Source organism: Microchirus variegatus, assembly GCF_963457635.1.
Source record: "Microchirus variegatus genome assembly, chromosome: 2".
NCBI lineage: Eukaryota > Metazoa > Chordata > Actinopteri > Pleuronectiformes > Soleidae > Microchirus > Microchirus variegatus.
In genome coordinates, this window is record NC_139803.1 from 3908299 (window position 1) to 3923201 (window position 14903).

General features: G+C 42.6%; 1 protein-coding gene across 1 annotated transcript in view; it reads right to left on the reverse strand.

Annotated features, from left to right (window-relative positions):
• Positions 1-14903, reverse strand: part of cadm4 (cell adhesion molecule 4) — an 88739-nt gene that overhangs the window by 58938 nt on the left and 14898 nt on the right. The window contains exon 2 of the mRNA XM_083885893.1: positions 11709-11855. Within this exon, the coding sequence (XP_083742019.1) occupies positions 11709-11855 (147 nt within the window). The remainder of the gene's footprint in view (positions 1-11708; positions 11856-14903) is intronic.

Below are 14903 nucleotides of genomic sequence, written 5' to 3' on the forward strand. Positions count from 1 at the left end.
CACTTAAATGGAAAGTAGCATCTTGGACCTGTAGATATAGGCTCAACGCTGTCATCAGGCAGTGGCTGCAATTGCTTGGACAAATAGATTTCCAATTAGTGAAAATCAGTCTAATTTCTGGGACATTTTTCTTATGTTTTGCCACAAGCTAGCAAACAAGCTAACGAATGGTAGCTTCAAATGACTGCTGTCCGCTGCGACGAGTCATAAACATGCATGCACGTAAGAGAAACATGCACATAAATCCTCATCAAAAATGCATTGGAGGGTATGTTTTTTTTCGAAAAAAAAAACTTTTTTAACATGAGGTTAGCATTGATGTTTACATGCTAATTATCAAATACAGCTAAATGCTACATTTACAAATATTGGCATGTAAAACCTATCTAAAAATACAAAAAAAACCTTAAATGTTATGTGCTAAATGTCAACTTTAGCTTAACATGGACGCTTAAATGCTAAAGATGTCATGCCGTGACGCTCACTGTCATATTCAAGGGGAGAATGTTTGTGAGCGATTCTCAACGTTGATCAAATCGGCCCAATAGAGGCAGGACCATAAAACATGACTTGGATCTTTTAGGTTATTAACATAACCCCGGTTCTCCGAGTAATACGAGTGAGATGTCTCACTGTGGGATGCACGCCCCTGCTGCAGCCCTCAGAAGCGTTAATCTAATTACGCCAATCCTGATTGGCTGGTGAACGTGTCCGTGTGCGATCGCATTTTGCCTTTGAATTCTTTGACAATTTGTTGTTTTTTCTTGAAGGCTAACTTTGGCATACTTGAAACTGCCTTTCATCTGCGATTTTCATCAATCTTTCTCTTCCTGGACATTTTGGGATAAACTGTGGATATTTCAATCTCAATTTCATTCGTCGCGGGCCAGATAAAATGACGTGGCGGGCCACATCTGGCCCCCGGGGCCTTGGGTTTGACACGTGTGCTATACACCGTCCGCCCCTGGAATTGGTACGACATTTCCTCTGCCCCACGGACATTGCGTCCATTCAGGGTTTTTCCACTTTTTTGCATTTCTGTTATAGACTTGGGGCGACCGTGGCTCAGCGGTAGGGTTGTTTTTTCCAACTGAAAGGTCGCAGGTTTAATTCCAGGCTCTACTGGTTTACATGCCAATGTGTCCCTGGGCAAAACACTTAACCCCCAACAGTGTGACAAAGTGTTTGATTGAAAAAAAAAAAAAGTTTAGCTGAGTGAATATATGAGTGGGTGAAAAACTGCAATGGAAAGCAGTTTGACTGATCATCAAGACCCAACCCTATGACGGAGTATTAGGCCCATACTGAAGGAAAAACATTCATTTCCAGAATAAAGTCATAACTGTAATATCATGACTTCATTAATATATAGTGAATAAAGCGATAATAAAACAACCTTTTCCCCCACTTTTTAGGGGTGTACGCCTCCACCCACATGATGTGACGGCTAATTCCGTCTATGCCGCAATTGCTTGCAATGCTACTGGGCCTGAGCTGAGCATAAGAATCAATATGCCATAAAGCCTTGGCTCCCTCATAATGTCCGAGATGCCGTGCTCACTGGAGTTCCACTCTTAATGATCAATTTAATTAATCGACATATTTTTTTTTTATTTGAAAAACTATGAAACCTCTTTGAATTGCACTCGGATGGAAGCGGCTGCAGCCTTTGCTGTCGGCCTATATAAGCCATCACCTCCTCCACAAAAGAGAGGAGAGTCTGTGTGAGTCTGTTCTCAGGAAGATACTCGGTTTGTTACACAGTCTTTTCAAAGCCCTGATACTGATGCTAATGTAGAGCTGATGAGCCAAAAGATTACGTATTACCTTCTTTGCGAAGCCTGAAACCAAAGCAGAACTTCACAAGATGCTCCACGTTCCTCATCTTGTCTCATAATATGACTTTTTTTTTTTTCAATAAAAGCCCTGATACTGGCAGTTTTCCATTCTCTTGCATCTTTTAATTTGATTTACTTTCTTTCATTGTCATGTTTTACTGCCCCAATGATTTTCACCCGTGCCCCACTTTCCCTGCCTCTCTCATGCATTTCTTCTTTGTGGTACCGGTCTCCTTTGTTGGATTTTATGTTTAAAGTACAGGAGAGCATGACATACCATGCTCTCCTGTACTTTAAAACCTTTAAATCAAATATGCCGATCAGCGAAAAACACGGCCTATTCTCGTGAAAGACCTGAAAAATATCCGTAATAACTGAGAAACGGAAGATAATCAGTTCGCCGATCGCATGTGAACTCGCGCTTCGCTAGTACTCCAGATTTTTTTTCACTCATGTCATTGGATTTTTACGGAGCCCCTGAAGTGACATGAGAAAAAAAAAGTTGAGATCTCGACTTTGAAACTCGAGATCTCGACTTTCCCCAAAAAATATGAAAAAAAAATGTAAATTTTTTTTTTCTAAATTCTAAATGAAGGTTCTAAACAAACAGTTCAGCCACTGCTGAGAACGCTGTGTTTTATTGTAATCTCGGGCTCAGCGAGATCTCTGAAAAAACCCGGTTCGGTTACGTAAACACCGGTTCTGAACAGCAGATCGTCCTGCTCTGGGCACTAGTCCGGGCACTAGTCCGGGCACATCCGGTTGCGTACATTGAACTGGGGTCTGACTCTGGGTAAAAGTCATAAAAGGGACTGCGGCGGGGAGTCGTGAAGAAGCTATTTTTAAACAGCGTAAAAACAATGTTTTGATAATGAGTAGCAGTGCATCCACCGTTCCAGAGGGGGGAGCTGCGCTTCTGAGAGCGGGTGTGCTAATTATGTAACTTCCATGTATTGGCCAATAACAAGACAGTTGGGAAGGCTGTCGTTGGCTGGCCAATCACAACACAGTCTGTCTTCTGGGTGTGAGATTTTAGTCTAAAACAACGCGGCTGATGAGAGCTTCAGTAAGGAGAGATTTCTATCGGCTCGTTTACAGCAACAAGGAGGTTTTTGACCATAAAAACAAGTTAATGTATGTAAGTAGACCTCCATAACTAACATATATGTGTGATAGGACCACTCTATGGGAGCTATAAATTTACATTTGTGAGATGTGAGAGTCGAGTTCTCACCACCTTATAATTTGTGATGTCACTCCCATGGACAACTCTGGGGATGATTCTAAGGCTCGATTTTGATAGGATGGAGCCCCCTCAGGCCGTACATGGAAACAACATGACAGATGACAGACACTGACTGGACCGTCCTAAACCTGGATATATTAATTTGCTGTCTTTGTAGCTGCCATTATTCCTTTGTAAGCCCATTTCTAATTTAGTGTCTGACATTTTACTCTTAATTATTTTATGATTTAATTATTATTGTTTTGAAAATGGAACAAGAAAAGAAAAGAATAAAAAGCTTTGCAAAACACAGCTCATCGCACAACCAGAGGTTATTTTAGGGAAAGCTATTAAACAGTGTGGAGCTGCCCTTAAATTCAGTGTGAGACGGGCTAAATACTGCAGTTGTCCTCATGGCAATCCGGACTTAAAAAAAATATAATAAATAAAAACAAATAAACACATCAGCTTTAAAATGCCTCATTCTGTACTGCACGTGGATGAACTGCAAATGCTAATGCAGGGAGAGGAAAGAAAAGAAAAGTGACAAGGGGAGGATTAGAGGAGGTGAACATGCAACAATTTTCCTTTTGTTGCTGAAGAAAGAGTGGACTCGATAGTGAGGAGAAAAATGCTGATAATAACAAGCGACACTAATAACAGTCTGTGGGTGACGGTGGCTCGATGCCCATAGATTCCCGTAAAATACTTCAGAGACTCGCTCGGTATCGACTCAAACTGCGAAAAAACTCACCGTCTCTATTTTGTTTCCGTCTCCCTCTCTACGCTTCTTTTGTGCTGCCAGGAACCGCAGACACTTTCCCGATGCAACACCAGGGCCATCGCACGGGATAATTCATCACAACACTACAGACACTACAGTATAGATATTGGCTTTGTAGTGTGTGTGTGTGTGTGTGTGTGTGAAATGGCTTAATATAGCAGCATAATGTGGCAGGCATGTGGAGAAAAAAATGATGTAGATAGTACAGGGGTTCTCAAAGTTTTGATACCTGAGGGCCAATTTAGGAACCCAACATTGGACTGAGGGCCGCCAAAGGGAAAAAAATGAAAAAAAAACTGAAAGAAATCCCATTTGTAATAACTATGGCGTCAATTTTTTTGAAAAAAAAATGTTGGTCCAAAATTTGACAAAAACGTCATACTATACTATGTCAACCCAAATTTGACAATAATAGAAAAAAAAATTTGGTTCCAAAATTTGACAAAAATGACATGTATGCTGTCCCAAATTTGAAAAAAAAAATTCAGAAAATATTTCAGTCCAAAATTTGACAAAAACGACATACTATACTATGTCGTTCAAAATTTTACAATTTTTTGGGGAAAAAGTTTTTGGTCCAAAATTTGACAAAAAACGTTGTACAATACTATGTCGTCACAAATTTGACAATTTTTTCCCCCAAAAAATGTGGTCCAAAATTTGTCAAAAATGACACATGCCGTCCCAAATTTGACTTTTTTTTTTGAAAAAAAATGTTGGTCCGAAATTTGACAAAAACGTCATACTATACTTTGTCAACCCAAATTTGACAATAATAATAAAAAAAATTTGGCCTGAAATTTGACAAAAATGACATGTATGCTGTCCCAAATTTGAAAAAGAAAATTCAGAAAATATTTCGGTCCAAAATTTGACAAAAACGTCATACTATACTATGTCGTTCAAAATTTTAAAATTTTTTGGGGAAAAAGTTTTTGGTCCAAAATTTGACAAAAACGTTGTGCAATACTATGTCGTCACAAATTTGACAATTTTTTCCCCCAAAAAATGTGGTCCAAAATTTGACAAAAATGACACATGCCGTCCCAAATTTGACATTTTTTTTTGAAAAAAAATGTATGTCCGAAATTTGACAAAAACGTCATACTATACTATGTCAACCCAAATTTGACAATAATAATAAAAAAAATTTGGTCTGAAATTTGACAAAAATGACATGTATGCTGTCCCAAATTTGAAAAAAAAAATTCAGAAAATATTTCGGTCCAAAATTTGACAAAAACGTCATACTATACTATGTCTTTCAAAATTTTACACTTTTTTGGGGAAAAAGTTTTTGGTCCAAAATTTGACAAAAACGTTGTACAATACTATGTCGTCACAAATATGACAATTTTGACATTTGACATTTTTTTTTTGAAAAAAAATTTTGGTCCAAAATTTAACAAAAATGTCATACTCTACTGTGTCACTATGACATAGTAAATACAGTTGTACAGTTTACACTTATTGGTCTGTATCCAGTAATGTCCAATAAACATTTAATAGCTTAGTAGCTCCTGGATTAAAACAACTGTAATTCATTGCGGGCCGCCAGAAATGTTTCTGTGGGCTGCCATTGGCCCGCGGGCCGCACTTTGAGAACCAATGAGATAGGAGAAATCCACAGGACGCAGAGAGAATGGTCCAGAGTGATCTTTCCACCCCCCGTCCACTGAATTTCTCCTCTGTCCAATGGCAGCGAGAGCATTGTTAGAGAGCTATTCCCCATAGATAGTTGTTTTTTTTGCACTAAATGGCATCTAAATATCAGACTTCTGTTCATGTCCAAGTTCACCTTTATTGTCCCGTCTCATTTGCATGCTGAGGGGAGTTAGCAGCAGCAGCAGCAGCAGGGGCAGAATGAAAAAAAGATGTGGACCACTGAGGAGAAATGCTCCATTCGGTTACAGTTCCACAGTTCTATTATCGCTATCAGTGGCCGCAATCTCATAAAATACAAACCCCTCCGGATCAGCTCGCCCGGCTTGCAAAACAGACGCAGACTAATTCACAACACTTACAGCACTGACCCCAGCATGGAATGGTTCAGCACAGAAAGCAGGGTCTCTGCAGGTTTTTTCAACAAGTCAAATATAAGACTTTTTAAGACTTTGATTTTAAAGACCATAATGAATACAATTTAAGACCCATTTCAAATCCGTACTGGCAAAACAAGTACAAAAGACATGAAGGAAAATTGGAGCCACAAATCGTTGAACTTGCAGTTCTGCTTAGCTGTGGGCTTTTCGTTAAGTTTTCTCCGCTGCTATGCTATGCTAAGCTAAGCCGCGGCGCGCGCACAGCACGCTAGCTAGTGGCGCTGGATAAATTGTCACCGGGCAGCACAGGTGGACTACTTTAGTTCCGTGTTGTAGTTATTGTTGTTATCGCATCCTCAAAAATAGAAACATTTCAAAGCGAGACTGAAGTTTATGCACGTTTTTAAATAAAAGTTAAAAACGTTAACAGATTTTTAAGACCTTTCAAAATTGCATTTAAGACCTTTTACGAGATTTTAGGAGAATTTAAGACATTTTAAGGCCTTAAATTCAAATTATTGGATTTAAGACTTTTTAAGACCCCGCAGATAACCTGAGAAAGGCCTATAGGCAGCAGACGGTCAAAGGGAAGATATATTTCTGTCCCACTGGTCAAATACGAAATTCATAATGAGATTCCAGTTCCGAAGTGGATTTTGACCACTGGGAATGTGTGATTTGAGTATCTGCCAATGTCAGTCCAATAGGCTGAGCTTGAATAAGCCAATATATAATAGTAAATAATATATAATAGCCAATAAGCCAATGCTACTTTGGTAGCATCAGTCAAATACGGAATCAAAATCACTGGAAGAAAAACCCAAGTATGAAACCAAAAACAATCCAAAAACCTTACATATTATAAAAATATTTTACTAAACAGACTCTTAGACAATAAATGCATCAACAACAACAACAACAATCGCTAAGTGACAACAGACTATATCAATATTGATGGCTATAGGGTGGTGGCGAAAAGTGGTATCAATCAATTACTTTGTGAAACATTTATATTTCAGTGATATTTAGGGTTTTTGGATCAATATTTTTTTGTTTTTCCTATTTCTGATAACCAAGCCAGTCATCGGAAATGTCGTCGTTGGACAGCACTCAACATTTTACATTTGTGATGTCACAATTCAGGCACAGTTAATGCATTTTTCTTCTTACTCAACATCAAGGTCAAAATATTCTCCACACAGTCTTGAGTTTATATACTTTTTTTTTACTTTTTTAGCAGATTCACCAAACCTTCAGTGTGGCCCCCTAGTTTGAGTTTGACAGCGACGACAGAAAGGCCCTACAGTGAGTGACGGAGTGATGGTGCAGATGATTTAAGGGAAAAAAACCCATCTATATTTAATACCTTGCCCAAACTTTAGATCATTTCCTCTCTTTCTCCATCATCTCATATGTCCCTTTCCATATTCTCTCTGTTGCTGCCTCTTTCAGCCCTCTGCCCTTTTTCCATTCTTTCTAATTTCTCTTTCATTCTAGCATTCATACACCCCCCCCCTCGCTCTGATTAGGCGTCATTGTGCTTTCTGAAGAGTGCAAGTCCACGTCTTGTGGGAAACGCAGATGCGGTGGCTCTGTTTAAATACTTAATAGATCTCTCACCGCCATTGTGCTGATCTGATAGAAGCGCAGGAGGAAGTTAAAAGCGGTGGTTTTCGCCCCCAAAAGCAGCGACCCTAAAATACCCAATTAAGGCCACTTCTGTGGTCGAGGGCGACAGAGAAGCGAAGGTAAACGCGTTAGGAACAAGATCGTATGTGAACGCCGCCTCGGTATCGGCGCTTTGTCTTCGTCTATTTCCGTCTTAATCTTAGCACAGCGTTGAGGAAAAATCTTCAGTGACTGAACGACTTTGACAGAGTCTGAGTCCCCGAGGAGAGTGTGGGAGTCTTGATAGTTGGATTACTGTAATTGCAAATGCTGGGAGGACGAAAGCCTGAGACATATGTAATCGTGTTCAAGAGCACGTTTTCACATACAAAAAATATCGCTCCGTGTGTTTGCCGATAGACTCTGGATCTGCCTTGTGGGCTCAACGTGTTCTTCACTGATCTGTCTGTGTTTTAAAGTACAGACTTAAGTCTGTTGAAGCCAGAGGCGATCACTCATGAACCAAATGGTCAAAAATGTTGTGTACTGTTGTGTTTACATGTCGTGATTAAAAGTGCACTAGAACACGATCGAATATAAGACTCGACCGTTCAGAATCCGCTGTTTATCACAGATCGTCTGAATTTATTCCACTTTGTCAACCGATCTCTACCTGCACCAAAGTCCATAGAAAAAACTACACATTTAAACATCAAGCCTCACAATAATTGTTGACCCACTGCTGCCCAATTCTGTTATTTTGTGACTTTGGTGTTTGAAATCCTTCATTCAGAATTAACTATGGGACATTAATAGAGCAGCAGCTCCTGTGTCTTAAGAGAGCTGAACGTTTTAGATTTTCCCTACGGACTTTGGTGCAAGATAGTGAGTGATCTACAAACTTCAGAGTCCTCTTGGGAATGGCTGTACAACAACAGTGAGGTAAAGTCGTGTACATACTCCTTAGATATTGCACACTTTTATTAGATGATCCTTATGTGAAAGCGGAACCTAGACCGGAAGTTCCGATTAACGCTGTTTTTCAGTGTGTATCTGCGTCATTACCTTGTTTAAGAAGCCCTGAAGGTTCTTAACAAACAGTTCAGCCACTGCTGAGAACGCTGTGTTTCATTGTAATCTCGGGCTCAGCGAGATCTCTGAAAAAACCCGGTCCGGTTACGTAAACACCGGTTCTCCTGAACAGCAGATCGTCCTGCTCCGGGCACTAGTCCGGGCACTAGTCCGGGCACATCCGGTTGCGTAAGTTGAACCGCAGAAGAAGAATAACGTCCGTTGTGGAGGTGTTTCACGAGCGACAGTGTCTTCTGACTCTGGGTCCGACTCTGGATAATGAGTAGCAGTGCATCCATCGTTCCAGAGGGGGGCGCTGCGCCGATCACAAGACAGTTGAGAAGCCGGGGGGTGAGAGAGTTGAGTCTGAAATATCGCGGCTGGGGAACAGCGTCAGAAAAGAGGATTTCTATGGGCTCGTTTACAGCAACTAGGGGGTTGCTGTAAACGGGGTTTTTGAGCATAAAAACAAGTTAATGTACGTAAGTAGACCTCCATAAGTAACATATATGTGCAACAGGACCACTCTATGTGAGCTTTAAGAGGCTAAAATCTCAGGCTGGTTCTTGGCCACAGCAGAGCTATGGAACTATCCCTTTAACATTATGTTATTAAATCTATTTCCTCGCACAAAAAAAAAAGGTCCTGCATCCTGATCTTAAACCCAAACCACCATAATTACTTTAATATAGTAAAATACACTCTCCGGCTCTTAACTCTCTAAATATTGCACACTACTGTTTTAACAACATTGCTTTAAGCAGCAGCTAATGTGCTGAGAATTCGATCGCGTATTATGCAGAGCAGAAAATAACTGTTGCTTCGAAAAAACAAAACATCACACATGATTTGTTTCAATTAAGGAGAGCCCCCCCCCCCCACACACAAATTTCAAAGTCCGCGTTTAAATGTCCTTGATTATTGTTCTATTGCTCAGAGTACTCCTGCAGCACTGCCAGGGAAAAAAAAGAAGAAGAAAAAAAAAACGGCTATGTTGGCAACTTGCTTTTAATTAGTTAGGAAAAAAACAAGTGGTGTTTGCTCACCTCGAGGCCCTCATTGAAATCTGCCTTCATTACAATATTGGTTACAATGATAATTTGCCATGTGATTGCCAAGGCCACGCTCTAATGAGGAGCTGCATTAAGCTCTGATCTCATCACCGGGGTCAACAGCGGATTACGCTTCAAGACGGCGTTCAAACTACGCTTTTAAAACAGCTACAGCCGTCACAGTCAGGGTGCGACGTTGAAAACCATCGCCTAAATTAAGTCATCGGTTATCTGACTTTTTAATGTGGAAACACTTCAAAGGCAAAATGGGGGACGTTTGCAGTCGATTATTAATCGATTACTAAATTAAACGCCAACTATTTTGATAATCGTCAATCGGTTTGAAGCTTTTTTTCATGATTAAAAAAAAGATTTCTGATTGTTTTAGCTTCTTAAAGCTCACATAGAGTTGGTCCTGTTGCACATATATGTGAGTTATGGAGGTCTACTTACATACATTAGCTTGTTTTTATGCTCAAAAACCTCCTAGTTGCTGTAAACGAGCCGATAGAAATCTGTCCTTTTTGAAGCCTCTTGTCAGCCCCGATATTTCAGACATAAATCTCGCCTGAGAAGACAGACTGTGTTGTGATTGGCCAGTACCCGGAAGTGACATATTCAGCACACACGCTCTCAGACGTGCAGCTCCCCCCTCTGGAACGGTGGATGCACTGCTACTCATTATCAAAACATTGTTTTAACAGTGTTTAAAAATAGCTTCTTCACGACTCCCCCGCCGCAGTTCCTTTGACGACCTTTGACCCAGAGTCAGAAGACACTTTCGCTCCTGAAACACCTCCACAACGGACGTTATTCTTCTTCTGCGGTTCAATGTACGCAACCGGATGTGCCCGGACTACTGCCCGGAGCAGGACGATCTGCTGTTCAGGAGAACCGGTGTTTTACGTAACCGGACCGGGTTTTTCTCAGAGATCTTGCTGAGCCCGAGATTACAATAAAACACAGCGTTCTCAGCAGTGACTGAACTGTTTGTTTAGAACCTTCAGGGCTTCTTAAACAAGGTAATGACACAGATACACACTAAAAAACAGCCTTAATTGGAACTTCCGGTTTAGGTCCGCTTTAAATGTGAATATTTTCATGGAGAAATCATTAAAACTGAATCGTTTTGGTTTGTGGACAAAACAAGACATTCGAGAACATCGTAATTTCCAGCTTCGACAAACACCGATCAACGTTTTTTTTTAAACATTTAATGAACCAAATGATTCAACGATTAATCGAGGAAAATGATCGACAGATTAATCGATTACGAGAATAATCGTTAGTTGCAGCTCCAGACTTCCCACGGCCGTCGTCACGTCACAGAGGGCCAGTGCGTCGACACACACAGATTAGGTTTGTCTGCAGACGCACACACAGGTACACACAGGTACACACAGGTACACACAGGTACACACAGGTACACACACGTACACACACGTACACACACAGGTACACACACACAGGTACACACACAGGTGCACACACAGGTGCACACGTGCACACACGTGCACACACGTGCACACACAGGTGCACACAAGTACACACACATACACACACAGGTGCACACACAGGTACACACAATGGTACACATACAGGCACACACACGTACACAGGTACACACAGGTACACAATGGTACACACAGGCACACACAGGGACACAGGTACACAGGTACACACAGGCACACACACACATATACACAGGTACACAGGCACACAGGCACACACGTACACACACAGGCGCACACACACACACACACACAGGTACACACAGGCACACACAGGTACACACACAGGCACACACAGGTACACACACAGGTACACACGTACACACACAGGTACACAATGGTACACACAGGCACACAATGGTACACACAGGCACACACAGGTACACACAGGCACACACAGGCACACACGCACATACAGGCACACAGGTACACACAGGCACACACGCACACACACAGGTGACACACACAGGTGACACACACAGGTGACACACACAGGTGACACACACAGGTGACACACACAGGTGACACACACAGGTGACACACACAGGTACACAATGGTACACACACAGGTACACACCTCGCGTGCCGTTGAAGAACAGCGTCTGCCGGCGGGGATTCTGGATGACCACAATCGATCCGTCATAGTTCTGCAGACGGCAGGAGATCTGGGCCGTACCACCCTCCAACACTGTGACGTTCTCCGCCTGCACGGCCTGACAGCGAGCTGTGGGAGAGAGAGAGAGAGTTGGATGTTAACACAGTGATTCAGAGGGAAAAAGAGGGAAACTTTTGACGAGCAGATGCGGAGGAAAATTTACGTTCACCGCACGCCTCGCTCGAACGAGATTCTTTCAAAAATAATGTACTTAAAGTGTCGTTCTTTAACGTTTTATTCATCGCGCAGGCACAGCAGAAGATGGGAATCAAGAGAAGGAAGGGAGGCGAGAGGAATAGTGACGGAAAAAAGAGTGAAAAAGAAAAGACACTGATGAATTCGGCAAGTCAAAGAAGTGCCCTGAAACAACGTGTGCTTATGATTCTTCTTCTGAAGATGATCACAATCACTGCCATTCATCTTCTTTGTATGCACGCGTACAAACAGCGCTGCATCGCCTCGGGCTAGCGGAACGCATCAGCATGCGCACTTTAATAGATTAAGCCTTATTAAATCTCTAAGTGGATGCCGGTCCTGCATTTAAACACACATGCACGGCCCCACACAGGGACAGAGAGACAAGGGCACATGAACCGACTGCAGAGTGGACTGCAGCTGTGTATGTCTGCGAAACTAAGTGGCAGATTTTTATGATATGAATATGGAACAGATGACCCTTTTTCCCCCCACTAAGGAAACCCTGTCAAAATCCCAGGTTTGAATAGGTTTGTTGATGTTTGGGAAAGTGTTTAAACAGTATTCACTCGCGAGTGAAATGACACTTGCATAGCACAAGGATTTCAACTACGATAAGACTCGGTTGGAAAACAGGACCTGGGTGAACACACTAATTTCTTCTTTGTCTGTTTCCTCTTTTTGGCAGTGGCTAAAACTCCAGTGTCATTTTTCCAAAAGCAACACTAAAGGCGGATTTCCCACCGGTCAGCGGCGCGGGGTTTTGCACCGTCCTCTGCACGGTGTCGATTCCCACCGGGCGCGTTACGGCAGCGCATCGGTAACTTCTTGGGAGCCGGCGGTATTCACGGAAGATTACGCGGTGGATTTCCCACCGGGCGCGTTACATCGGCGGAACGTCGGCGACTCCTGTTGGTGGATAAGCAACCAAATCCTGACCTCAGGTCTACATTATACTTCTCTAACTGCGTAACCACGGAGACCCCTCGAGCCTTCATACTTCTGCGTCGTGGTGACGGATACGCACTGCAATTTCCCGCCCGATCAGTAGGGGTCGCTACACAAAGTTGTTGTGCTTCTGGCTACAGTGAGCAATGGCGTCCGAGAGAGAAAGACTGTTGTTGTTGAAACAGTGGCCGTTTTTTCACTTTTCTGTGTCACGGAACGCAGTTTTAAGATCATTTGAGGCGAGAAATTGGCCATTTAGAGTCTAAACATGTGCTGCGTGTGTTAAGATATGATGTATTTATTAGTTTGGCAGCGACGTCGTCGGCGGTGATCAGCTCCGCCTCTGTGGACGCTCGGTGCGCACTGCGAGCCCGGCACAGAGCAGCGTTATCTCGGCCTGTCCTGAGGACCAATCGCAGCCCTTGCCGTCTCCGTTTGTCCCTTTGACGGAGTGACGGACACTTAAAAAATATCTCGTGCAGTCGGAGACGAGGCAGAGCACTTTACGCAGGAGTATAAATTGGGCTTAATGCACTGGTGTGGTGAGTGACAGACAACGCTGCCAGAAACTTTTAGCACACAATCTTTCAAACAAACCTCTGGCCCTTAAAACCCAAATATTTGTTGACAAGGGGGCTGTGGCACAGCGGGGGGGGGGGGGGGGGGGGGGGGGGTGAGCTCTTTGATGTTGCTCATAGTCTAAGCCCATGAGTGAGTAATGAGGAGGTTGATTATGCTGTGATCGAAGCACTCGCAGCCTGTTTGTGGGTCAGGGCTGTTCGACGCCACCCGACTAGAGTTACCACCCCCTGCTGAGCACAACGGACGCAAAAAAAAAAAAACTCCCCCCGGTTGAATAGACGTGATTATCGGGCGAATTAGCTATATCGCGACACTATATACTGGAACGATATTGCCTTGGAGAGAGTTGGACTCTCCAAACTAGTATTTTCTTACCCATTTGAATGCCCTTTTGCATTCTCTCTCTCTCTCCGAGTAAACTTTACATCAGTATTGAGACACAGGCAATAAGGAGTGGTGGATAAAGACTGTATATATAGACGGATATGTATATATAAACTTAACAGCTGGGTCTCGCGGTGGCTCAGAGCTCGGCAAAACACCTTGAGAAGGGAAAATGTTACGAGACAAACAGATGGCTGCCACGCCAAGAGTTGCTGACTTGACTGCTTTGGGCCAAAATGAAAGCCTGTATCTGCAGCAGAGCATGTCTTAACTTTCTTGTGTGTGTGTCTGTGTGTGTGTGTGTGTGTCTGTGTGTGTGTGTGTGCAAAATCTGGGCTTTTGGTGTGCATATGCTGGGGTTGGCATATTGCAATTAAGCGACTCTGACATCATCTGATCCTGCCAACTTCGTCCAAATTTAATTCTCCCCCTTGATTTTAATCTCTTTAAATGAAATACTCAAAGCCTACATATTCATCACATCGTGGTGGGGGGGGGGGGGGGGTGGATATTTAACTGAGGACAGAAAAGCAACCAAGACTTGGGGTTTTAAGACAATGGGGACGCTAATATTCTATGGAACACAAAAGAAATCCCAACAATTACCACTAATTGCGGTGATTATTGCTACCATTCTCTGCATCAATATTGTGATTCATATCGTGGGGCATCGGGGCGTGCCACCGTCATCCCAATTATTTTTTCTAATGGCTGTTATTACTCATCACCACGGCAACCAGGCCAGGCGGCCATTGTTTTGTTTTTTTTAACAGAGCCAATTGCAACAGTTGTACTGTCAGAGCTGCAGCACCTGTGTGTGATTAGTGACCCAAGTGGCCCGTGCATGAATCAGCGACTACAGACACAGAAACTGGTCAAAGACCTTCTGGGAAAAAGTACTTTTTGGTCCATTTGCTTCTATGGCAGTTGGATATGGAGTTAAATTTGTTCCGCTGATATTTGTATGCGTGCAAATTGTGATGCACACGTAATTTCTTGTTCTGTACG